At 47.3% G+C, this 27634-nt stretch overlaps 1 protein-coding gene across 1 annotated transcript in view; it reads left to right on the top strand.

Annotated features, from left to right (window-relative positions):
* The window catches only part of LOC309551028 (dysbindin-like), a 35385-nt gene extending 13378 nt beyond the window's left edge, over positions 1-22007 (top strand). The window contains exons 3-4 of the mRNA XM_082251469.1: positions 17359-17496; positions 21205-22007. Of these exons, the coding sequence (XP_082107595.1) occupies positions 17359-17496; positions 21205-21401 (335 nt within the window). The 3' untranslated portion in view covers positions 21402-22007. The remainder of the gene's footprint in view (positions 1-17358; positions 17497-21204) is intronic.
* Positions 22008-27634: the final 5627 nt, after the last annotated feature.

Genomic DNA, 27634 nt, shown 5'->3' with positions numbered 1-27634 from the left:
GAAAAAAAGAACAAGTGAGACAGAGAAGAAAGAATGAAATAAAGAAAGAATAGGGAGCGATGAGAGATAGAGAGAGGGAGAACGAGGGAGGAAATAAAAAGAAAGACCAAGGAGAAAGAGAGAGAAAGTAACAGGGGGACCAAAAGAGCTATGCCTTTAGGTCCCTTTAACACGGGTTTTCCGATCCAGTCCGCTTGTCAGTTTTTCAGGACCGGATTGGATGCTCCATCCAGCCCTAAGGAGCAGCAGATGTCAGCGGTGACATATCCGCTGACACCTGCTGCTATCCGTTTCAATCCTGTCCGTGAAATCCGGGCGAATGGAAACCCTATTTTCCATCCGTCTGGAGGTTCGGATTGGATAAGATCGGATAAAAACGGAAAGGCGACCCATTATCATCCGATCTCCCATAGAGGAGAGTGGGGCTCTGACAACTCCGTCTCTGCACACAGAGCGGAGCCGGAGCTGTCATCCGCCTGCTCGGCAGGGATCGGCGGATTGACCCCTGGTGAGCAAAACGGACTCTGTCGGGCGTGTGAAAGGAGCCTTAGTGCTACTGAGCAAAATCCATGTAGATATAAATCAAGTTTATTTTGCAAAGAAATATGTGACAGATCAAGGTTTTTAATGATGTGTCCAACTGATATAAATCATGCCCGTACTGTAAATTTGCAACTCAATGTATACGTAACCCATCATAGTACCCACCAGCAGTACCCTCCAGCAGTAGCCAACACCAGTACCTGCCAGCAGTGCCATCCAGCAGTACCCACCAGCCGTACCAGTCAGCAGTAGCCACCAGCAGTAGCCGCCAGCAGTACCAGTCAGCAGTAGCCACCACCAGTACCAGCCAGCAGTACCCACCAGTAGTACAAGCCAGCAGTACTCAATAGCAGTACCCACCAGCAGTACCCACCAGCAGTACCAGCCAGCAGTATCCACCAGCAGTACCTGCCAGTAGTACCAGCCAGCAGTACCAGCCCTGGAGGACAGCCAGTTAGCAGCCACCAGCCATACCCGCCTGGGGGACAACAGCAGCCAGCGATACCTGCAGAAACCCAATTTGATCCACTTAAAAAAACAGAAGGGGATCCCTCTCCTTCTGCCTGGGCAGATCAGATTGGAGGGCCCATAGAGTAGAGCGGGCTGTGTCCGTGTCTACTCTGCATATACTCACATGGACCTGTCATCTGATCTGCCCGCTCAGCTCATTGGCCATGGCCCCTGACCGGTTACCAAGTAACTAAAGTGGCCCTCGCTACTCAAGAGGTATATATACATGAACACACACTTTTTTTTATTTTTGAGGTTGGGGGTGGTAATCTTGAGTTCCCACACTTTTTTTCCCCAGGACTTGACCCCTGGGTAGAATACTAACACAGTTCCTTGTACAGTAAAACTGTGCTAAGAGCTCAGTAGTAGCCTATACCATCGAATCCAATTTCAGATCATTTTTGGGTTAAAGTATTTATTAATGCACTCTGCACTGCTTTATAATATTGAAATCATTATTGTGTGGATTTTTTTATAAATATCAACTGCAAATAATTATGGTGCGTGTTTCATTGAGCTGCTAAAAGCAAATAAAAGCAAGAAATCAAGTTCAACCAGTTTAGAGTAGAAGAAGCTTATTCCACCTGACATTTCAGTTTTTGGTATATGTGGAGCAATAACCAACTATTGCAGGGTTTCTCAGCTAGGGTTCTGTGGAACCCTAAGTTTCCTCCTGAGATTGCTAGGGGTCACTTGAGAAATGGGCAATTTCTGCCTCTCACATAAGTTCCCAATGACACCATTGTTCCTTTTAGCTATCTGTAAGGGGGCACTTCTTCCCAATGATGACAAAAGTAAGGAGCATTCTTCCCACTGACTGTCACACTAATGTGTCATGAGTTGTAGATTTTTAATTTTTAGCAGGGGTTCCCCGAGACCAGAAATTTATTTCAAGGGTTCTTCTGTGTTGAAAAGGTTGAGAAAGGCTGATCTATTGCCAATATCTCTTGGGGCCGAGATTTCTGCACCTGGGTTCTTGAGTCTAAACACTTGCTATAGCCATTATTAGGGGTTCCCTCCCTGTTGTATTATTTATTTATTTAACATTTTAGAGAATTTTAACAGTTGCTTGAAAATGCAAAGCTGGGCTTAAAACCCTAAACTAGCAGAAGGAGTGGAGCAGAGTCTGAAAATGGCACTAATGTCTTGCTGTATAAGAAGCAAGGGTCTGAGTAAGGGTGAAGTGGCCCTTTAAATCTAGCCAGATACATTAGTGGCTCATAATACATGTGAACACTGTGCCTGCTATGGTGTTATAGTTAATTCACAGTTAGTACGATGGTGAGAATGTATAAATGTGATCAATGTGCACTCTCTGGAACAACCCAGATGTACGATATACATATTTACCTGCTCAGCACAATTACATAATACATAAATACATAAATGTGTACAGAGAATGCCAGGGGTGAGCATTCCACTTCTGCATATCTATCATTGCTTATATTTTTTGTAGGGTGTCAGTAATGTTTTACAGAAGGTGGACAAGAGCTGTTGCCTGTCTCAGCCTTTTCAACCAGGGTGCCTTGAGGTTTCTTCATTGGTGCCTTGGCAAAATGCCTAAAAAATAATCAATAATTGTATACAAGCCAGCAAGTGGATGAAGCTGTCTTTTAGTTACACAAAGTCACAGGTTTTCATTGTGCACCATTACAACTTTCTAGATGCTGGCATCCTAACAACCAATGATGTCATCAGTTGATAAGGAGGATGTCTGTTGCCTCCACGGCATCCTTGTTTGACCCTCCTGCGCCCCTCTTCCTCAGCACTGGTGTCACATTAGCTGACTGATGGAGAGAAATTAAGGGAGCAGAGAAACATTGGAATACTGGTCAGTACAAGTGTGCAAAAGTGCATCTGTTTTGGAAGAATAAACCATCTCAAATGTTGGGTGTCCGACATGTGTGGATGTTGGTGTATTGTGTAAAGCTATTAGAATTATTTTTTACATTTTAGAATGGGGTGCTTTGAGACTGTCTATAATTTTAAAGGGTGCCTCCAGAGTGTCCATAATTTTAAAGGGTGCCTCGAGACTGTCCATAATTTTAAAGGGTGCCTCGAGATTGTCCATAATTTTAACCACTTTACCGCTGCTCACTGGAGCTCTACTGCGGCAAAGTGGCTCGATAACGTCTGGCGACGTAGACATTCCCCTCTCGCTCCCACTGTATTCAGTCACAGCGGGAGTCGGGCCAGGGGAGGAGAGGCGGTGACCACCGCCGCTCTTCCCCGATCGTCAGGGAATCGAGTGTGGAGATCCGCCTGCTTGTGTAAACAAAGCGGGCGGATCTCCTAAGTGACAGGCAGGGTCAGATTGCAGGGTTCAGCATAGCAGAACCTGCGATCTGTCCCTGTGTCACTCAGTCCCCTCCCCCCACACACGTTAGTAAGCACCAGGCATACAATAACCCCTTGATCACCAATAAAAATTAACCCTTTTCCTGCCAGTGTCATTTTTACAGTAACAGTGCATATTTATAGCACTGATTACTGTAGTAATGTCACTGGTACCCCCAAAAGTGTAAAAAATGTCAGTCAAGGGTCCGATCTGTCCGCCGCAATATCGCAGTCCTGCAAAAAAAATCGCAGATCGCCGCCATTACTCGTTAAAAAAAAAAAACACCAAAAACGACAGAAATCTTTCCCTTAGTTAGGAAACGCAAAAACTTTTGCGCAAACCAATCAAAATACGCTTATTGCGATTTTTTTTTACCAAAAATAAGTAGCAGAAAACAAATTGGCCTGAAATTATAAAAAAATTTGATTTTTACATTTTTTTTTGGGGGGGGGGGGGGGATTTCATATAAAAAAATGTGAAAAATATTGTTATTTTTTTTGTTTATAGCGCAAAAAGTAAAAATCGCACAGGTGATCAAATACCATCAAAATAAAGCTCTGTTTGTGGGAAAAAAAGGACGTAAATTTCATTTGGGTATGGCGTTGCACGACCGTGCAATTGTCAGTTAAAGTTGCACAGTGCCGAATTGCAAAAAGGGCCTAGACGTAAGACAGCAAAATCCTCCGGTGGTAAAGTGGTTTAAGGGTGCCTCAAGATTGTCCATAATTTTAAAGGGTGCTTTGAGATTGTCCATAATTTTAAAGAGTGCTTTGAGATTGTCCATAATTTTAAAGGGTGTCTTGACTGAAAAAAAGGTTGAGATACACTGGCCTGTCTGAACGAGGCTTTAAGGTTTGTTCACATTGTCTGCACTCTGTTCAAAATGCACTGGGGGGTGCGATCAGCTGCAGGTGTCAATGTATTCCTAACAATACCTCACATGCAGATGCGTTTGCCTGCACCAACAACGTACCACACAATCTGGTTGCAGTGCATTTCTAAAAGTAGCACCTGCCCTACTTTAAGTGTGATCCAGTGCAATTGCACTGAAAATCGCACCTCATTGATTCTGATGAACCCTGATTGGTCCTGTGCAGTTCAGGTGTTAACTGGTCCATAGAGCGTAACCAAACGCTGCTTTTTTTCACTTTCAATAGATTTTTTATTGAAAAATTTTAAAGCGTAACTCCACTTTTGTTGCGAAAAAAAACATTCCCCTCTGGGTGATCTTTGTACATTACAGGATTATAACAACCTTTGATGTAGATTCCTACCTTTTGTTATTATGAAGAAATCCCTGTTTGTGCCTCTGTGCTGAGTGGGTCTAATAGGAATGGTTTTATAATTATCAATCAGCTGTGCAGATGCAGAGCACTAATGAGGAAATCTGCTGGGCCTGCATCCCTTTAGATGTGTTCCTATTGGAAGTATCTCACCAAAAATGAAATTTTTGTTCCAGGGGATGCCTGAAATCTGACTTGTATCTTAGTGCAGACTTCTGGGAAAATCAGTGAGCCAATCACACAAGCAGGAAATTATGTTTCTGGGGTGTGGTCACTGGTCAGTATCAGTGGCGGCTGGTGCTCAAAATTTTTGGGGGGGCGCAAAAACAAAAATGTAATAGGTATTGCTTCGCGGCAAAAAACGAGGTAAAAAAATTGCATGACTTTGAGGTCATGGTACAGGCATGGCACATGTGATGGTATAGGCATGGCACAGATGGTACAGGCATGGCACAGGTGATGGAATAGGCATGGCACAGATGGTATAGGCATGGAACAGGTGGTAGAATAGGCATGGCACAGGTGATGGTATAGGCATGGCACAGGTGATGGTATAGGCATGGCGCAGGTGATGGTATAGGCATGGCGCAGGTGATGGAATAGGCATTGCACAGGTGATGGTACAGGCATGGCACAGGTGATGGAATAGGCATGGCACAGATGGTATAGGCATGGCACAGGTGATGGAATAGGCATGGCACAGATGGTACAGGCATGGCACAGGTGATGGTACAGGCATGGCACAGGTGATGAAATAGGCATTGCACAGGTGATGGTACAGGCATTGCACAGGTGATGGTACAGGCATGGCACAGGTGATGGAATAGGCATGGCACAGATGGTATAGGCATGGCACAGGTGATGGAATAGGCATGGCACAGATGGTACAGGCATGGCACAGGTGATGGTACAGGCATGGCACAGGTGATGGTACAGGCAGGGCACAGATGGTACAGGCATGGCACAGGTGATGGAATAGGCATGGCACAGATGGTATAGGCATGGCACAGGTGATGGAATAGGCATGGCACAGATGGTACAGGCATGGCACAGGTGGTGGAATAGGCATGGCACAGATGGTACAGGCATGGCGCAGGTGGTGGAATAGGCATGGCACAGGCATGGCGCAGGTGGTGGAATAGGCATGGCACAGATGGTATAGGCATGGCACAGGTGATGGAATAGGCATGGCACAGATGGTACAGGCATGGCACAGGTGGTGGAATAGGCATGGCACAGATGGTACAGGCATGGCGCAGGTGATGGAATAGGCATGGAACAGATGGTACAGGCATGGCACAGGTGATGGAATAGGCATGGCACAGGTGATGGTAAGGTCATGGCACAGGTGGTGGAATAGGCATGGCACAGATGGTACAGGCATGGCGCAGGTGATGGAATAGGCATGGAACAGATGGTACAGGCATGGCACAGGTGATGGAATAGGCATGGCACAGGTGATGGTAAGGTCATGGCACAGGTGGTGGAATTGGCATGGCACAGATGGTACAGGCATGGCGCAGGTGATGGAATAGGCATGGCACAGGTGATGGAATAGGCATGGCACAGGTGATGGTAAGGTCATGGCACAGGTGGTGGAATAGGCATGGCACAGGTGATGGAATAGGCATGGCACAGGTGATGGTAAGGTCATGGCACAGGTGGTGGAATAGGCATGGCACAGATGGTACAGGCATGGCGCAGGTGATGGAATAGGCATGGCACAGGTGATGGTAAGGTCATGGCACAGGTGGTGGAATAGGCATGGCGCAGGTGGTGGAATAGGCATGGCACAGATGGTACAGGCATGGCACAGGTGATGGTAAGGTCATGGCACAGGTGGTGGAATAGGCATGGCACAGATGGTACAGGCATGGGGCAGGTGATGGAATAGGCATGGCACAGGTGATGGTAAGGCCATGGCACAGGTGGTGGAATAGGCATGGCGCAGGTGGTGGAATAGGCATGGCACAGATGGTACAGGCATGGCACAGGTGATGGTAAGGTCATGGCACAGGTGGTGGAATAGGCATGGCACAGATGGTACAGGCATGGCGCAGGTGGTGGAATAGGCATGGCACAGGTGATGGAATAGGCATGGCACAGATGGTACAGGCATGGCGCAGGTGGTGGAATAGGCATGGCACAGGTGATGGAATAGGCATGGCACAGATGGTACAGGCATGGCGCAGGTGGTGGAATAGGCATGGCACAGGCATGGCGCAGGTGGTGGAATAGGCATGGCACAGATGGTACAGGCATGGCACAGGTGGTGGAATAGGCATGCCGTAGATGGTACAGGCATGGCGCAGGTGATGGAATAGGCATGGCACAGATGTTACAGGCATGGCACAGGTGATGGAATAGGCATGGCACAGGTGATGGTAAGGTCATGGCACAGGTGGTGGAATAGGCATGGCACAGATGGTACAGGCATGGCGCAGGTGATTGAATAGGCATGGCACAGGTGATGGAATAGGCATGGCACAGGTGATGGAATAGGCATGCCGCAGATGGTACAGGCATGGCGCAGGTGATGGAATAGGCATGGCACAGATGGTACAGGCATGGCACAGGTGATGGTAAGGTCATGGCACAGGTGATGGTAAGGTCATGGCACAGGTGGTGGAATAGGCATGGCACAGATGGTACAGGCATGGCGCAGGTGGTGGAATAGGCATGGCACAGGCATGGCACAGGTGATGTAATAGGCATGGCACAGATGGTACAGGCATGGCGCAGGTGGTGGAATAGGCATGGCGCAGGTGGTGGAATAGGCATGGCACAGATGGTACAGGCATGGCACAGGTGGTGGAATAGGCATGGCACAGGCTTGGCACAGGTGATGGAATAGGCATGGCACAGATGGTACAGGCATGGCGCAGGTGGTGGAATAGGCATGGCACAGGCATGGCGCAGGTGGTGGAATAGGCATGGCACAGATGGTACAGGCATGGCACAGGTGGTGGAATAGGCATGGCGCAGATGGTACAGGCATGGCGCAGGTGATGGAATAGGCATGGCACAGATGGTACAGGCATGGCACAGGTGATGGAATAGGCATGGCACAGGTGATGGTAAGGTCATGGCACAGGTGGTGGAATAGGCATGGCACAGGCATGGCGCAGGTGGTGGAATGGGCATGGCACAGGCATGGCGCAGGTGGTGGAATAGGCATGGCACAGATGGTACAGGCATGGCACAGGTGGTGGAATAGGCATGGCACAGATGGTACAGGCATGGCACAGGTGATGGTAAGGTCATGGCACAGGTGATGGTAAGGTCATGGCACAGGTGGTGGTAAGGTCACGGCACAGGTGGTGGAATAGGCATGGCACAGATGGTACAGGCATGGCGCAGGTGGTGGAATAGGCATGGCACAGGCATGGCGCAGGTGGTGGAATAGGCATGGCACAGGCATGGCGTAGGTGGTGGAATAGGCATGGCACAGATGGTACAGGCATGGCACAGGTGATGGTAAGGTCATGGCACAGGTGATGGTAAGGTCATGGCACAGGTGGTGGAATAGGCATGGCACAGATGGTACAGGCATGGCGCAGGTGGTGGAATAGGCATGGCACAGGCATGGCGCAGGTGGTGGAATAGGCATGGCACAGGCATGGCGCTGGTGGTGGAATGGGCATGGCACAGGCATGGCACAGGTGGTGGAATAGGCATGGCACAGATGGTACAGGCATGGCACAGGTGGTGAAATAGGCATGGCACAGATGGTACAGGCATGGCACAGGTGATGGTAAGGTCATGGCACAGGTGATGGTAAGGTCATGGCACAGGTGGTGGTAAGGTCATAGCACAGGTGGTGGAATAGGCATGGCACAGATGGTACAGGCATGGCGCAGGTGGTGGAATAGGCATGGCACAGGCATGGCGCAGGTGGTGGAATAGGCATGGCACAGGCATGGCGCAGGTGGTGGAATAGGCATGGCACAGGCATGGCGCAGGTGGTGGAATAGGCATGGCACAGATGGTACAGGCATGGCACAGGTGATGGTAAGGTCATGGCACAGGTGATGGTAAGGTCATGGCACAGGTGGTGGAATAGGCATGGCACAGATGGTACAGGCATGGCGCAGGTGGTGGAATAGGCATGGCACAGGCATGGCGCAGGTGGTGGAATAGGCATGGCACAGGCATGGCGCTGGTGGTTGAATGGGCATGGCACAGGCATGGCGCAGGTGGTGGAATAGGCATGGCACAGATGGTACAGGCATGGCACAGGTGGTGAAATAGGCATGGCACAGATGGTACAGGCATGGCACAGGTGATGGTAAGGTCATGGCACAGGTGATGGTAAGGTCATGGCACAGGTGGTGGTAAGGTCATGGCACAGGTGGTGGAATAGGCATGGCACAGATGGTACAGGCATGGCGCAGGTGGTGGAATAGGCATGGCACAGGCATGGCGCAGGTGGTGGAATAGGCATGGCACAGGCATGGCGCAGGTGGTGGAATAGGCATGGCACAGGCATGGCGCAGGTGGTGGAATAGGCATGGCACAGATGGTACAGGCATGGCACAGGTGATGGTAAGGTCATGGCACAGGTGATGGTAAGGTCATGGCACAGGTGGTGGAATAGGCATGGCACAGATGGTACAGGCATGGCGCAGGTGGTGGAATAGGCATGGCACAAGCATGGCGCAGGTGGTGGAATAGGCATGGCACAGGCATGGCGCAGGTGGTGGAATAGGCATGGCACAGGCATGGCGCAGGTGGTGGAATAGGCATGGCACAGATGGTACAGGCATGGCACAGGTGATGGTAAGGTCTGGCACAGGTGATGGTAAGGTCATGGCACAGGTGGTGGAATAGGCATGGCACAGATGGTACAGGCATGGCGCAGGTGGTGGAATAGGCATGGCACAGGCATGGCGCAGGTGGTGGAATAGGCATGGCACAGGCATGGCGCTGGTGGTGGAATGGGCATGGCACAGGCATGGCGCAGGTGGTGGAATAGGCATGGCACAGATGGTACAGGCATGGCACAGGTGGTGGAATAGGCATGGCACAGATGGTACAGGCATGGCACAGGTGATGGTAAGGTCATGGCACAGGTGATGGTAAGGTCATGGCACAGGTGGTGGTAAGGTCATGGCACAGGTGGTGGAATAGGCATGGCACAGATGGTACAGGCATGGCGCAGGTGGTGGAATAGGCATGGCACAGGCATGGCGCAGGTGGTGGAATAGGCATGGCACAGGCATGGCGCAGGTGGTGGAATAGGCATGGCACAGGCATGGCGCAGGTGGTGGAATAGGCATGGCACAGATGGTACAGGCATGGCACAGGTGATGGTAAGGTCATGGCACAGGTGATGGTAAGGTCATGGCACAGGTGGTGGAATAGGCATGGCACAGATGGTACAGGCATGGCGCAGGTGGTGGAATAGGCATGGCGCAGGTGGTGGAATAGGCATGGCACAGGCATGGCGCTGGTGGTGGAATGGGCATGGCACAGGCATGGCGCAGGTGGTGGAATAGGCATGGCACAGATGGTACAGGCATGGCACAGGTGGTGAAATAGGCATGGCACAGATGGTACAGGCATGGCACAGGTGATGGTAAGGTCATGGCACAGGTGGTGGTAAGGTCATGGCACAGGTGGTGGAATAGGCATGGCACAGATGGTACAGGCATGGCGCAGGTGGTGGAATAGGCATGGCACAGGCATGGCGCAGGTGGTGGAATAGGCATGGCACAGGCATGGCGCAGGTGGTGGAATAGGCATGGCACAGGCATGGCGCAGGTGGTGGAATAGGCATGGCACAGATGGTACAGGCATGGCACAGGTGATGGTAAGGTCATGGCACAGGTGATGGTAAGGTCATGGCACAGGTGGTGGAATAGGCATAGCACAGATGGTACAGGCATGGCGCAGGTGGTGGAATAGGCATGGCACAGGCATGGCGCAGGTGGTGGAATAGGCATGGCACAGGCATGGCGCAGGTGGTGGAATAGGCATGGCACAGATGGTACAGGCATGGCACAGGTGGTGGAATAGGCATGGCACAGATGGTACAGGCATGGCACAGGTGGTGGAATAGGCATGGCACAGATGGTACAGGCATGGCACAGGTGATGGTAAGGTCATGGCACAGGTGGTGGCAAGGTCATGGCACAGGTGGTGGTAAGGTCATGGCACAGGTGGTGGAATAGGCATGGCACAGATGGCACAGGCATGGCGCAGGTGGTGGAATAGGCATGGCACAGGCATGGCGCAGGTGGTGGAATAGGCATGGCACAGGCATGGCGCAGGTGGTGGAATAGGCATGGCACAGGCATGGCGCAGGTGGTGGAATAGGCATGGCACAGGCATGGCGCAGGTGGTGGAATAGGCACTTACCTGGCGACGGCTCGGCTCCCGGCGGCGGCTTCTCCCCTCCTCGCGACTCTGATGTCCGTCCTCTTCTGCTCGGCTCCGGGCGGCGGCTTCTCCCCTCCTCGCGACTCCTCTTCTTCGCGGGCTGCGGCGGGAAAGTGACCGGGCGGTGACGGTGAGTGACTGATGCACGCACCGGCACCGCCCCCAACGAGGTCACCATGGATGTCCTGAATCATGATTGGTCCAGGCTGGAGTCTGGACCAATCATGATCCAAGACATCACAAAAGGGGGTGGTGTAGCGCATTTTTCTGCGCTACAGTTACGCCCCAGAAGGCCGCCAATTGGCGCCTCTGCTGGTGGAAAACCCCACCCCCCATCGGCACCAATGCGGCGGACGCCGAAAGAGGGGTGGTGGAGCGCAGAGCTCTGCGCTACAGTTACGCCCCAGAAGGCCGTCTATCGGCGCCTCTGCGGGTGGAAAACCCCACCCCCATAGGCACCAATGAGACGGGCGCCCCTTGTGGGCAAAAATTTTTTTTTTTTTTTTTTTTAAATCTTTTTTTTTTTTTTTTCTTTTTTTTGGGGGGGGGGGGGGGGGGGCGGCGCCCCTGCGCCCCCTATGGGCCGGCCGCCACTGGTCAGTATACATTCTGTGTATAGAACAGCTCCAGGTAGCCATATTGCATTGCATTTTCTGAAAATAACAGCAGCTGTAGATTGAAAAGGAAAGTAATTTTTAATAACATTCAATTACACAATGACTCTTGTCGCAATTGTTTTCGCTATATTATATTTTCTTTATTTGCTGTTTTTTTTTTCTCCCACGAAAGTAGATATCCTTTAATCACTTAAGCCCCAGGCCTATTTCTGACACTTGTTTACAAGTTAAAATCAGTATTTTTTGATAGAAAATTACTTAGAACCCCCAAACATTATATATTTTTTTTTTTTAGCAGAGACCCTAGAGAATAAAATGGAGATTGTTGCAATACTTTATGTCAAACCGTATTTGTGCAGCGGTCTTACAAACGAATTTTTTTTGGGAAAAATACACTTTTTTGAAAAATAGCACAAAATAAAGTTAGCCCAATTGTTTTCTATAAAGTAATGTGAAAGAGAATGTTATGCTGAGTAAATTGATACCTAACATGTCATGCTTCAAAATTACGCACGCTCGTGGAATGGCGACAAACATTGGTACATAAAAATCTCCATAGGTGACGCTTTCAAAATTTCTACAGGTTACCAGTTTAGAGTTACAGAGAAGGCCTAGAGCTAGAATTATTGCTCTCGCTCTAACGATTGCATGGCGATACCTCACACCGTTTACATATGCGTTCGCTTCTGCGTGCAAGCTCGGAAGGGTCAGGGCGCTTTATTTTTTTATTTTTTTTCTTATTTATTTTATTTTTTATTTTTACACTGTCCCCTTATAAAAAACATTTTTTTGATCACTTTTATCTCTATGTAATCTAATCTAATGTAAACATCCCTTGTAATAGAAATAACAAGAACAGGTCCTCTTTAATGTGAGATCTGGGGTCAAAAAGACCTCAGATCTCACATCTACCCTTAAAAGCGCAAAAAAAAGGCATTTTTTTCAGCAAGAAAAAAAATGGGCCCTTTAAGGCCATTGGGCGGAAGCAACGTATGACGTCGCTCCGGTCCACCAAGACCATAGAGTTGAGTGGGGACCATCTTGCCCTCACTTGACTTCCTGTCTAAGACTCTCAAGGACAGAATCGTTCTCCCCGCTACCAACGGCTCCAGTAAGCAGGGAAAAACCACCGGGAGGGGGGGGGCACCTTTCCCGCCGCCTAAAAAAGTGATCCTGCGGCGACTCCGCCGCTGGAACCACTTTTATGTGAAAGAGGACCGCTGGCCTCGTATAAAAATACCAGGGTTATGGCAGCTATCTGCTGCCATAACCCCGGTATTTAACGTCAAAATACCAACGTAAATACGCGGCAGGCGATCTAGGAAGTGGTTAAAGAACAAAACATAGCAGAAAAGGACTTTTTGCATTGCGAAGAAGATGTTAGACAGCTGGAAGGTAGCTGCTGAGAATAAACTCCCATAATGTGATAGCACACACTACAAATAAGCACATTATAGCAGACTTACCTGTCAGATGATGCCCCCCAGGACTGCACTGTTAGCACTTTAGCTGGGCAGGGACACCTCCATCTTTTCCTAGTCTTTATTCCACTCTGTTCAGCTGCTTAAATGACCAGGGAGTCGCATAGAAGTCACAGCATCAAGGCACAGAGTGGTGCCATAAATGCATGCTAAGTAGTGCATGCGCGACTCCTTGTACTGCTGTTGGGGGAAGCAGTTATGACAACACATTCTCTTCTGTCATAAAAACCCTACCTGTCAGCGGTTTTTATAAATTTGAGTTGAATTGTGCTTTGAAGCTGATCCCCGGGCAAATATCTGAATACACAGATAAAATACATAAAGCAGAACAGTTTTCCCTTCCATATGATTTGTATTTCTGTCCATCCAGTTCTGAAAGAGGAGGAGGCCTGAGTATTTTCTGCTGTAGTTTAGTAACACTTACACCGATCAGCCATAACATTATGACCACTGACAGGTAAAGGGACTATCTCGTTACAATGGCATCTGAAAATTGGTGGGATTTATTAGGCAGCAAGTGAGCATGTTGTCCATGAAGTTGATGTGGTGAAAGCTGTAAAAAATGGGCATCGCAGTATGTTGTATATTGGACTGTAAAGCCCATGGTGACCCATGTCCACTGCCAAAATCTTTCACAATGGTCACATGAACATCAGTACTAGACTACGGCGCAATGGAAGAAGAAGGTCTGGTCTAATGAATCATGTTTTCTTTTACATTATGTGAATGGCCGGGTGCGTGTGTGTCACTTACCTGGGGAAGAGATGGCACCAGGATGCTGTATAAGAAGGCAAGTCGGCAAGTGTGATGTTCTGCTGGGAAACTTTGGGTCTTGTGAATGTTATTTTGGTGCCCATGCCTCAATGAGTCAGGATTGTTTTAGCAAAAGGGGGCCATACTCAATATTAGGTGGGTGGTCATAATGTTATGGCTGATCGTTGTATACAGGTAAAGCAGCAGACAGAAGAGTTCAACTCTCTGTCACCCTGTTCTCTCCTCCTATCAGCATGCTCCTTGTACTGCAGTATAACTGATTTGCTGCTTGTGCTGGCTCTCCTTTCCCTAGGCTTAACTCTGCTGTCTAGGGACTGTGTCTTTTATATCTGCCTCAGCTTTAAAATTCACTCTTTGCATGATTTGGCAGTGTATGTGTCAGCATTACCATCTGTCCATGATGGTGTTATCTGTTTGACTATGCTCGCCTTTTCTGCCCAGCTTCTTCATTGATAGAAGCCGTTACTACAGCTTCCATGAATAAAACACGATCTATGAATAGAGGATGGGTGGGTGGTTGATGGGCCATCCTCCTCCATTCATAGATCCCTGTAGAAATGGCTTCTATGAATAGAGGAGCTAGGCAGAAAGGGCAGGCATAGTCAGGCGCTTGTGATGAGAGCCTGGCACAGCCACTTAAAGGAGTTGTAAAGTTATCTTATTGCATTCTGTGGCCATTCGTTGCATTAAGATAAAAAGCCTTCTGTGTGTAGCATCCTCCCCGCCCCCCGTAATACTTACCTGTGCCCCATCTCTGTCCAGCGATGTGCACGAGTCCCTTGGCCGTCCAGGACTCTCCCTCCTGATAGGCTGAGATACAGCAGGGGCACTATTGGCTCTTGCGGCTGTCAATCAATGCCAGTTAGTCAATCAGGAGAGAGAGGGGCGGGTCCAAGCGGCAGCTCCGTGTCTTAATGGACACACGGAGCTGCAGCTCGACTTGGGTGCCCCCACAGCAAGCTGTTTGCTGTGGGGGCCAGGGCCGGCGCTAGCAATAGGCAGGTTAGGCAGCTGCCTAGAGCGCCAGGGTAGGGGGGGCGGCAAAATATTTTTTATTTTGGATTCCAGCGTGGCATGGTGTGGCGGGATGTAGCGTCGGGGGGGGGTCACCTGGGACTATGGCCGTGTGTGCAAAGTTTAGAAGGGCCCCTTCACTGTGTGTGTGGGATGCAGCGGGATGCAGGAAGGACAAGGTGAGTGACGACGGGAGCAGACAAGTGAGCGGCAGCGGCAGCGGCACATAAGACGATTGCAGACAGTATTGTGCGGCTTGCAGCAGCTGCTCCTGCTTGTCGGGTGGCTGGCGCTGTCCTCGGGGTGCGGGCATCTTTCCCCTCACGAAGATTGTGCGGTCCAGCAGAAGGAGGCTGCGCCTGTGTGGAAGGTGAACTTCGGGGGCAGTTGGGAGCCCAGGAGAGAGAAGAGCTTCAGTCCCGAAGAGGCGCGCAGAGTCCTAATGCCTGCACTCCGTCTCCTCCAACCTCCTCTCTGCTCCAGCAATGCAGCATCAGCAGTAACGCCCGGAAGTACAAGGACGAACGGGAGGCACGAGCTGCTGGAAGGAGCAGCAGAGCACTGAGCACCTCCAGTATCAAGAAGGTATTGGGCATCATAGGCTGACACAGACCTTGCTGCAGATACAGACTGGGATGGGGGGGATGGGGGGGGCAGAGGAGGGACTGTGGTTAGGGACAGGGCTTGAGGGCTCTCTCATCTTCCCATCTCTGTCAGCATCCTTTCTCTCTCTCCCTCAGCCCCTCTCTCTATCCGCCACCCTCTATCTGAGCCCCCCCAGTGTCTCTCTCAGCCCCTCTCTCTATCCGCCACCCTCTATCTGAGCCCCACAGTGTCTCTCTCAGCCCCTCTCTCTATCCGCCACCCTCTGAGCCCCCCCCCGTGTCTCTCTCAGCCCCTCTCTTTATCCGCCACCCTCTATCTGAGCCCCCCAGTGTCTCTCAGTCCCTCTCTCTATCGCCACCCTCTATCTGAGCCCCCCAGTGTCTCTCTCAGCCCCTCTCTCTATCCGCCACCCTCTATCTGAGCCCCCCAGTGTCTCTCTCAGCCACCCTCTCTGTCATCCACCCTCTCTCTCAGTCCCACCCTCTGTCCACCACCCTCTCTCTAAGCCCCTCTCTCTCTCTCTCTCTCTCTCTAGGCCTCCCCTCTGTCCACCACTCTTTCTCTGATCCCCCCTGTCTCTCTCTCTTAGCCCCCCTCTGTGTCCGCCACCCTCTCTCTGAGGCACCTCGCTCTCAACCCCCCTTTCTGTCCGCCACCCTCTCTCTGAGCCCCCTGCGTTTCTCTCAGCCCCCTCTGTGTCTGCCACCCTCTCTCTGAGGCCCTCTGTGTATCTCTTAGTCCCCCTCTCTGTCTGCCACCCTCTCTCTGAGGCCCCCTGTGTATCTCTTAGTCCCCCTCTCTGTCTGCCACCCTCTCTCTGAGGCCCCCTGTATCTAGAGGTGTAATCAGGGTAGGGGTATCTAGGGAGATGTGATCAGGGTGGGGTGGGTTATCTAGGGGTGTGAGGTGGAGTCAGGGGCGGAGTCAAGGGGGCGGTGCCAATGGGGCGGCAAAATGAGGTTTCGCCTAGGGTGTCAAAAATCCTTGCACCGGCCCTGGTGGGGGCACTCCACATGAGGAAGAAGCTAGGATCACAGAAGAGGGACCTGAGAAGAGGAGGATCGGGGATGCTCTGTGCAAAACCAACTGCACAGAGGAGGTAACTATAACATATTTGTTATTTAAAAATCACTTTAAGCTGGCCATACATTATTCACTTTTCTTATTGATATTCCCATAGATTTACCTTCAAATATGTAGTGCATACAATATGCAAATGTTTAGGTTTGATCTCATTATATATGGTTTTGGTAAAATTGTACAATGTATTGCCAACCTTAGTTCTATTAACCCCCAATGCACTGAAGGGTGATGGCAGTGGGGTGGGTGTGGGGGCATCAGAAGAGGAAGATCTAATTGAATAGAGGACATGGGAGCACAAGGGACACATGTCACTAAGTAATGTGCCTTGTGCAGTTTTTATTAGTTTTGTTTTAGGTACACTTAGGCTGTACTACCTGAACACAATCACAAATTCTTAAATATCCTAGACTGCTTTCTGGCACAATGGTTGTTCTTTCTTTCTTTTTTTATTCAGTTAAATATAAAAGACAGTTTCAGAAAACTCCTCAGTAATAAATAACACCAGTGGCAGCAGTCTTTAGAAACCAAAAAAGGGAAGAGGATGTTGGGGGCCCAGTCTGTTCTCAGAGCCAGCAGCTGAAATCCCCATGTGGAATCTAAAATGAGTAATTCAGAAATGAAAGCAAGAGAAATAGTCATATTCAGATATTAGTAAAGATGGTGTGACTTGAGAAGGTGCAGGAAAATATTGCACATATTTCATCAGTGTATTTCTCTGTGTTTTGCAGCTCCTCTGGACAGTGTGTCATCAATGGAGGTGAATATTGATTCTCTGGAGTTGTCAGAACCACTGGACATTTCTGAGCTGGAACCCAGTGATGCTTTTCAGCAGTGTGAGGATCCACTAAGCCCTCTGGTCACTCCTGGTTAGTAGAGATTGGAATGTGCTGTGAAGTCATGTTAGGGGTGATGGAAAACATCACTGTCTTATAATTAATAATTAAAGGCATGTGGGGGGGGGGGGGGGGAATCTTGATTCTTAAAGCTGAAGTTTAGATATGAATTTTACTGCATAGTTACACAGGACCAATGTAAATATATGCTGAACCCAGAATATTGTGGCTATCTTTGTAGTAGCGGTGACTACTACAGTGATTTGCAGCTTCCACAACGATCTCTCAGGTATGAGATATGCATACTTACATTGTTTTATTGCAGTGATGGTGAACCTTGGTACTCCAGATGTGTTGGAACTGCATTTCCCATAATGCTCAACCACAGTGCAGAGTGCATGAGCATCAATGGAAATGTAGTTCCAAAACATCTAGGGTGCCAAGGCTCACCATCACTGGTCTATTGTAATACAATAAATGGATATATAAATTGAAGCTTTAAAGCAGAACTTGAGTCTAAGAAGTAATGCTTTTGAATGTGACCCTCCTCCCACTTGTGGAAATGCTAAAAAAAAATCATAGAATAAGCCCTGTGGGCAGTGCTGTATCTTGGCCTAGGCCAACAAGGCCCAGGCCTAGGGCAGCACTTTACTGGGGGGCAGCAAAAAAGCTGATGGGGCTGCACTGATATGCTGCTCTGATGGGCACTAATAGACTGCACTGATGGCCACTGATGAGGCAGGACTGATAAGCTGCACTGATAGGGCTGCGCTAATAAGGCAGCACTGATGGGCACTGATATGTTGCACTGGTGGCCACTGATGGGGCTACACTGATGGCCACTAATGAGGCTGCACTGATATGCTGCACTGATGAGACTGCACTGATGGGCAGTAATGAGGCTGCACTGATGAGCACTGATAAAGCTGCACTGATGGGCACTGATGTAGCTGAACATATGGGAACTGATGAGGCTTCACTGATGGGCACTGATAGACTGTGGTTGTGGTCTGTGGTTTACAGATGACAGGGTGGGTCATAAACAGGAAAGGGTGTGGCCTTTACAGGACGGGGTGGGTCATATTTAAATTAGGGGTGCCCAAGTTTAGTCAGGCCTAGGGCAGCACAAAACCTAAATACACCACTGCCTGTGGGGGTATTATTTTCTTTCCCCCAACTTCTGCCTGTGGTGCCTACGTGACAGTGAAGTCATCTTCCTTCTGGTGTGTCCCTGGGGAATATTGAGTAGTCCTTATAAAACAATCCTGCACTGTGCTGCATCTTCTCATGATATCCGTGTTCAACATTCTCCAGGAACTCTTCAGCAGGATAATGACATTACCGCCTGAATTTTTTTGTATATTTTTTAGTGCTTTAGCGAGAGAGGGGTGACATTTAAAAAGCAGACCTTGTGCATGGTCCACTTTTTAAGCTAATGTTTAATAAAAAAAACAAGGATGGCACTTGAATGAAGAGTGTCCCGAGTGCTTATGGATGCTGTGTTCAGATGAAATCCTCTGTCCCCCGAAACCCCCTCAATGGTAATATTGCAATGCTGTATATAGTTTTGACAGGCCCTTCAAACCGTACAATTAGTTCCCACAATTAAAACGCTCTATAAATGGAGGGCAGGTAGATGAATAATGCCTCGTTTCCACTGAGCGGTCGGTTCGGGTCAGTTCGGTACGGTACGCTAATTTGAGTGTTTCCATTATGAAAGTGGCCCGTACAACCGAACAAACCCACACCATTCCTGGTCCTGCTTCAGATGTAGGGCCATAGGAAATGGTACGGTACGGTTAGGGCGGAGCTACTGGCGTCACACGATACATTCCACTGATTGGCGGACAGGAAAACTTCAATGCTCACGTCATACGAAAGCGCAAAACAAACACCTCATTTGGTGTAAACCCCGCATGGCCCCTGGTGGCCTGACTTGCAGTGTAAACGCTCACCTGAATAGACCGGACCATTCTAACCCTTCCAAACTGTACCGACCCGAACCGTTCCGCTCAGTGGAAATGAGGCATAAGTGGTCCAATCACGGGATCATTTTTATTCTGACCTCCCTTATCAACAAGAATTGAGGTGCAGGACCAGAGAAAGCAACCTTGAGAGGCAGTCGCTGTTGTACATGAGAGCTCATGGTGTTTGTAGGTTCCTGGGGTGCTTTAATAGAAGTCCAAAAACACATGTTCTTGGATCTGGAACCTATGCTGTGTGTTTATTTTCTACAATATGGTTGTAAAAGAGGTCCCTTGGTGTGTTCACAGCCCACATAACTGCTGATTGTCACCCAGTTAAAATGTGAGCTAAAGGCCCCTTTCACACATACAGACTGTTCATTTCATCAGTTCCGTCACGTCAAAATGGATGAAGTATCATCAGTTTTTCATCCATTTTTCATTCATTTTTGATCCGTTTTTAATCCGTTTTTCATCCGTTTTTTCATCCTTTTTTTTTTACATCCACTACCAATGCAAAAACGGATGAAAAACTGACCGTTTGTCCGATTACATTCGTTTTTCGTACGATCTGTTTTTTTAACGGAAGAAAAATAGAGCTTTTATCCGTTCAAAAAAAATGGATATTGACGGAAGCAGATGAAAACGGATGTAAACTGATGATCATCTGTTTACATCAGTTTTTTCATAGGAATGCATTGATGTCCATTTTTCATCCGTCAACGGATAGATGAAAAACAGACAAACGGTCCGTATGTATGAAAGGGGCCAAAGGAGGATAAACAGGGAGATTTAATATGTAAAATGTAGTAGTTCTGTTTGCACAGGAGGCATGGAGAGTGTAGAATGTAGACCTCAGTGGCCTATCTGTCCTCATACACATAGAATGTAGACCTCAGTGGCCTATCTGTCCTCGTACACATAGAATGTAGACCTCAGTGGCCTATCTGTCCTCGTACACATAGAATGTAGACCTCAGTGGCCTATCTGTCCTCATACACATAGAATGTAGACCTCAGTGGCCTATCTGCCCTCATACACATAGAATGTAGACCTCAGTGGCCTATCTGTCATACACATAGAATGTAGACCTCAGTGGCCTATCTGCCCTCATACACATAGAATGTAGACCTCAGTGGCCTATCTGTCCTCATACACATAGAATGTAGACCTCAGTGGCCTATCTGCCCTCATACACATAGAATGTAAACCTCAGTGGCCTATCTGTCCTCATACACATAGAATGTAGACCTCAGTGGCCTATCTGCCCTCATACACATAGAATGTAGACCTCAGTGGCCTATCTGTCCTCATACACATAGAATGTAGACCTCAGTGGCCTATCTGTCCTTGTACACATAGAATGTAGACCTCAGTGGCCTATCTGCCCTCATACACATAGAATGTAGACCTCAGTGGCCTATCTGTCCTTGTACACATAGAATGTAGACCTCAGTGGCCTATCTGTCCTTGTACACATAGAATGTAGACCTCAGTGGCCTATCTGTCCTCATACAAATAGAATGTAGACCTCAGTGGCCTATCTGTCCTCGTACACATAGAATGTAGACCTCAGTGGCCTATCTGTCCTCATACACATAGAATGTAGACCTCAGTGGCCTATCTGTCCTCATACACAAGTGACGAGAAAAATCTCTGGGAAAATAGGGAGCACAAATCTAACACATTATTGTACAATGCAAGGTTCACTTTGTGATACAGGACAGGACGTGTCTAGGTACACTCACACATCCTCATATTTCTTTATTTCTTTCAGCTGACCTCCAGGGAATTGACTACTTCAGGCTTCGCTTCCCCTTCTCCACGGCGCCTGGCCAGGAGCATCCAGCACATGATGGTGACACAACAGACAGACAGGAGGAAGCCGCAGATGTCCAGGCTAAAGAAAACAATTCTTCTGCAGATTCTGCACACCATGATCCCAACAAGACCTCCTTATCTGAAACACAATGACCTACCAGTTTTCTTTGAAAAGACTATGGTACTAGCCAGTGTCTTGTGGGACGCCATTCACTGGTCCCTTTACTATACAAAATACGGCTCATGTGGGCATACCAAGCTGTCAGCAGTATCCGATTTGTAATACAGTTTACATTGCACCATTATTGTCATTTGAATGGGGTCTGCCACACAAAACTGGGCATTCAGTAGAAAATGCTTTTTGTGTATGGGGAGAATTTTAATGCATTCCAGTGTTTTTATAAAGCACATTTGTGGGTTAAAGCTTTGTTGATGAGTAAGGTCAGTCTGCCCTTTTCAGAGGCCTCTGTACTATTAATAATCATTTTCTAGGAAGAGCATGTTGGTTGGAACAAAAGTGTAACTTCCTTCTATTTCCGTCTGCACCACATGAAATCAGACGAGGGAGTAATATGATGATAATCCCATAGAAATTACATCATGAATAAAAATGTATTCATGGCTCCCTCTAGTGGATTGCTGATGGAATATAGTAATGTAGCACATGACAGTGAAGCTAGTATATGCACTGTTCAATAGGATTTTTTGCTTTGTAATAGTTCTTGTGTGTATGATTCATTGTGATATTCTGAATCAATGAATGACTGTTTGGAAAAATACAGTGCGGGTGAGTCAGTAAAGTTATTGCAACACTTCTCTGGTGGTATGGTCCCTTTAAAATGTCCTGCTTTTAATTTTTGAAGTTCAGATTCAAGTAGTTCTTATTTTTGCCATATTTAAAAATCTGATGAAAGCTGTGGACCCCGTCCCAAAAATATTCACATAAACACAACTTTACATGCAATGTGTACTTCCCTCCCTCATTGAGGGAACCATGAATGCCAACATGTACTGTGACATACCGAAGCAGAGCATTATCTCCTCCCTTCAGAGACTGGGCGGCAGGGCAGTATTCCAACATAACGACCCCAAACACACCTCCAAGACGACCACTGCCTTGCTAAATAAGCTGAGGGTAAAGGTGATGGGCTGGCCAAGCATGTCTCCAGACCTAAACCCTATTGAGCATCTGTGGGGCATCCTCAAACGAAAGGCGGAGGAGCGCAAGGTCTTCAACATCCACCAGCTCCATGATGTCGTCATGGAGGAGTGGAAGAGGACTCCAGTGGCAACCTGTGAAGCTCTGGTGAACTCCAAGCCCAAGAGGGTTAAGGCAGTGCTGGAAAATAATGGTGGCCACACAAAATATTGACACATTGGGCCCAATTTGGACATTTTCACTTAGGGGTGTACTCACTTTTGTTGCCAGCAATTTAGACATGAATGTCTGTGTGTTGTATAATTTTGAGGGGACAGCAAATTTACACTGTTATACAAGCTGTACACTTACTACTTTACATTGTAGCAAATTGTAATTTCTTCAATGTTGTCACATGAAAAGATATAATAAAATATTTACAAATATGTGAGGGGTGTACTCACTTTTGTGAGATACTGTGTGTATATATATATGTATATATATATATATATATATATATATATATATATATATATATACACGGATGCAATGCCTGGATCCTGCAGGCAGTCAATACAGCTGAGAAAAGATATACCTGTGCTCAGATCCCTATAACTTGTACATGCATTTAAACTATCAGGTGCTAAACGGGTGTGACCGCATATTAACACTACAAATTTGGATGGACCCTCTGCACACTATTATATACCCAATCCAGCAAACTATGCAATGAAAAACAGGGATATTTAATTCACTTATATTGCAATACATGCTTAAGCCAGCCAACTGTGTCAAAGTAATCCCTCTTCTGGCCAGTCCTACACTGCTTTGCCACTACAAATGCTACGGGGGACACCATGCCACCCTGGGGCATAGAGACACAAGGTGGGGGAGAACAACTAATTTCATATCTGGTCACTGACCTGCGTTACAACAGAGAAAATATATTTTCATCCATTCCCAATAGCACATGCTTTCAAACTATCAGGTGCTAAAGAGGTGTGACCACATAATATCGCTACAAATTCTGGATGGACCCTCTGCTCACTACTACAGTACAGTATAGCTGTCTACCTGTACCTCGTTGGGGCAGATAGTTATTGAATGGCAGGAAGAATCAATGAACTATGAGGATGCTCACCAGCAGCCTCGTAGTTCATTAAGAACTACAAGCCGTTGGCTGTGGCAGATGATGGTACTTGTAGTTCATTCATTCACAGAACTCTGTGAATGATTGACACGGTTATGTTGGCGGAGCCCAGTACAGCTGCGCTGTTTTTAAATTGTGACAGCAGGCGGGGAGAAGATCCCCTGCCTGCTGTCACAGGTAAGGGGGGAGTGGGAGGAGAGGAGGCAGGAGCTGAAACGTTACATGTTTGACCCTAAATACGGGTGGAACATGTAACATGTTCCAAAGATGAGCTTATCCTTTAACAAAAAACTCTTTCCAAAAATGAAATGCAATCATCGTGTGCAAGTTAAACAAAATATTTTTAATTCTGCTCAAATCTACTACTACTAGAAAATGGGAAATAGCACTTGCTTTCATGGAGTGGCACAAGATGGCAGTTGTGCAGAGAACAATGATACAGATTCTAATGGTAAACATAGGCCAACGAAGAGTCAAGAGATGCTTACCGGTTGGCGCTGTAAGCAGTGGCAGTGTGCGCTTTATTTAATTTCTTTCAATGTGAAACCATTGGTTGAGACAGGAGGGGGTTATAGTGGTATTTTTTTCTACCCCTCACGGACATCCTGAAATCCATCCATAGACAACTTTGGGGTCCATGGACCCCAGATTGAGAACCCCTGATCTAGCATCTAGTGTAAAATCAATATAAATTTATACTTTTGAGGAATTAATCTATTAAATTTAAATTAAGATACCTTCACAAGTAATTTGTAATCCACTATCTGTGCATCCTTGGGCTCATTCAAGTTATTGGCATCTTTCCTCGTGAAAAAACACAGACAACTGGAATGACACACTGAAAACAATTGTTTTCTATGTGTTATGTACACACCAGAACGCAGTGGTAGATTGCATTCTAGAGCTGTGTTATATACATGCTTGCATTATATCGCACTGGCTCTGCGTGATCCTGCATGACACCACACGTTGGGAACAGTGCATCACACTGCTATACAGTGACATGAATGAAGTGTCTGTACATTTCATATAAACTTCTATGACAATAAATGAAAAAAAGGACTCCATGTGATGTGATAAAATGCCTATTACACCACCCCCTGCCACACGGCTCTGCAGCCCAAAACACTGTGTGAACAGGCCCTTAAACTGTCCTCTGACTAAAGCCGCAGCTTGAATGGTGTGTATTATTTAGAAACACAGTTCAGCACCAGCAGGAGTTGACTAGTCAGGACGGAAATCAGCAGGAGTGAGGAGCCGGAATTGAATTTCCTCTACATGTGCCAGATATTATCTAGGGAATATTGTGCTGGATATTTTTACATCTACAGTTAGATGTTTTTTACGAAGGCAATGTTGCCTTGGAAAATATTGTTCACTACGGCCGAGTTCCTTTATTTTCAACTCAGAATAATACCATTCACTTTGGATGTAAGTTTCCCCTAAATTTTGTAAAGAAAAGGTCTCAGTAAAAGCACAATGTTTTTTTTTTTTTTGTTTTTGTTTTTGTTTTTTACGAAAAAATCCCTACAGGAATGTGAATGTACAAATACATGTGAATTAATAGCTTCAGTAGCAGTATTAAACGTGTCCTCAATAATTACCGGTATATTAAAAATCATCTACAGCCAATAAATGTAGTTTACCCCTGGGCTCAAAATTTAAAGTCCTGAGCTACTAGCCAGGCCTTAAGAGTAGGCTGGCCATACATGTTCAACTTTTGTTGTACAATTTTCTGTTAGATTTACCTCAAACCACATAATATGAGGTCAAAGCTAAACAACACTTTCACTTGTATCTAATTAGGCAGGCCTTTTTACTACATAGTTGAAGGTAAATTTCAAGAACACTGATCAGAAAATTGTAAGAAAATTGTATTGTGTATGGCCAGCCTTACCAAAACCATATAATATGAGGTCAAACCTAAACACTTTCAATCTGTATGCAATCTGGCAGGCCCTTGCACTACATAGAAAAGGTAAATCTGAAGGAAATCTAACCACAAAAGTTGGATAGTGTGTATCCAGCTTAACACAGCCTCATCAGTGCCTATCAATGCTGCCTCACCAGTGACCATCAATGCAGCCTATCAGTGCCCATCAATGCAGCCTATCAGTGCCCATCAATGCAGCCTATCAGTGCCCATTAATGTATCCTATCAGTGCCCATTAATGCAGCCTATCAGTGTCCATCAATGCAGCCTCATCAGTGTCCATTAATGCAGCCTATCATTGCCCATCAATGCAGCCTCATCAGTGTCCATCAATGCAGCCTATCAGTGCCCATCAATGTAGAAGATCACTGCTGGATCACACAGAGGTCAGATCTCCGTTGTCAAAGTCACGCCTCCTATGATAGACATCACACTACTTCAATTTCCCGGCATTGGACCAGTGTGCTGTCTATCATAGGAGCCGGTCCAGGAGGCAGGACTTTGTCTGACAGCGGAGATGTGTGTGATCTGGCACGCTCTCCTCTCTGCATGATTCGGCAGCGCTCCTCTTTCTCTCCTCTCCCGACCCCACAGTTTCCTGGCAACTTGCAGAATCGGCTCCCATTTAACCCCAACTGCTGGCAGCACCCGCCATCCCGCCCTTCGATAAAGCTGCTCACTCGCTCTCAATTCATTTCCACTCGCCAAATGTGAGCAGGCCAGTGGTGGTTTAACCATATTGAAAAGTGTATCTAAACCCAAAACCAAAAAAAAGAATACATTACATATTACTAGTTCTGGTTATGTGGCGCATTTTTTCAAGCTTCTTTTGCTTTATTTTCTCCTGGTAAACCTGGCAAAAAAACACACACTTCCCATTCTTTGGTGGCTGCGCCACTTCTCCATTGTGTCTATGAACACATGGTTGCCACCCTTGGCTACACTCCTGATATGGACTCCAAAGATTTGTGTATTTCTTCATCTCCATTACATGGAAATTGCTAGTTTACAGAAGATAGCTAAGAAGGAAGATATTTTTTGGCGCAGATAACAGGTAGTGACAAGGTCACTGCCTTTCTGGCAATATCAACATGTTTTTTTACTGTACTTGCTTAAAGTGTAACTCCACTGTTGTTGAGAAAAAAAACGTTCCCCTCTGAGTGATCTCTGTACATTACAATGATTATAAAAACCTTTGTTGCAGATTCCTACCTTTTGTTATTCTGAATAAATCATTGCTTATTTCTCTGTGCTGAGTCGGTCTAATGGGAGTGGTTTCATAATTACCAACCAGCTGTGCAGCTGCAGAGCACTAATGAGGAAATCTGCTAGGCCTGCATCCCTTTAGCCCCGGTTCACACTTCTGCGTGTGCGGGGTTCGCATGTAATGTCGGAGCGCACTGCTCCGACATTACATGCGATCAGCTGTGCGGTGCGAGTTTAGCCATACAGTTTGTATGGCTAAATTCGCATCGCACCCGCAGCAAACACGCCGCATCAGGGTCGGATCGCACAGCGGTTCACACTTGTGCGATCCGATCCTGTGCGAACTGCACGATCGCACTGCGATATGCGATCAAACTGGGGGTGTCGTTAAGATTACATTGACACCCCCAGCGTATCGCATATGGCAGTGTGAACTGACGGGGGTGCGTGTGCGATGCGGGAACAGGCTGCGAATTCGCAGCCTTCCCGCATCGCATATATGTGAACCGAGCCTCAGACGTGTTCCTATTGGGAGTATCTCACCAAAAATTACATTTCTGTTGCAGGGGATGCCAGAAATCTGACTTGTATCTTAGTGCAGACTTCTGGGGAAATTGGTGAGCCAATCACACAAGCAGGAAATGATGTTTCTGGGGTGTGGTCAGTACAAATTTTGTGTACAGAACAGCTCCAGGTAGCCATATTGCATTGCATACTTAGAAAATTACAGTGGCTACAGATTGGAAAGGAAAGGTAATTTTTAATAACATTCAATTACAATATGACTTGTGCCGCAATTGTACACGCTATATTGTTTTTTCTTTATTTACTATTTTTTTTCCCCCACGAAAGTGGAGATACCCTTTAAAGTGGTTCTAAAGGTAAAAGGTTTTTTACCCTAATGCATTCCATGCATTAGGAAAAAAAACCTTTTCTGTGCAGCTTCCCCTCCAGCCCCT

The sequence above is a fragment of the Pelophylax lessonae genome, assembly GCF_965119305.1.
Source record: "Pelophylax lessonae genome assembly, chromosome: 3".
NCBI classification, from domain to species: Eukaryota; Metazoa; Chordata; class Amphibia; order Anura; family Ranidae; genus Pelophylax; species Pelophylax lessonae.
The sequence above is the reverse complement of the archived record's forward strand: the minus strand, read 5'-3'. Positions and strand labels throughout refer to the sequence as shown.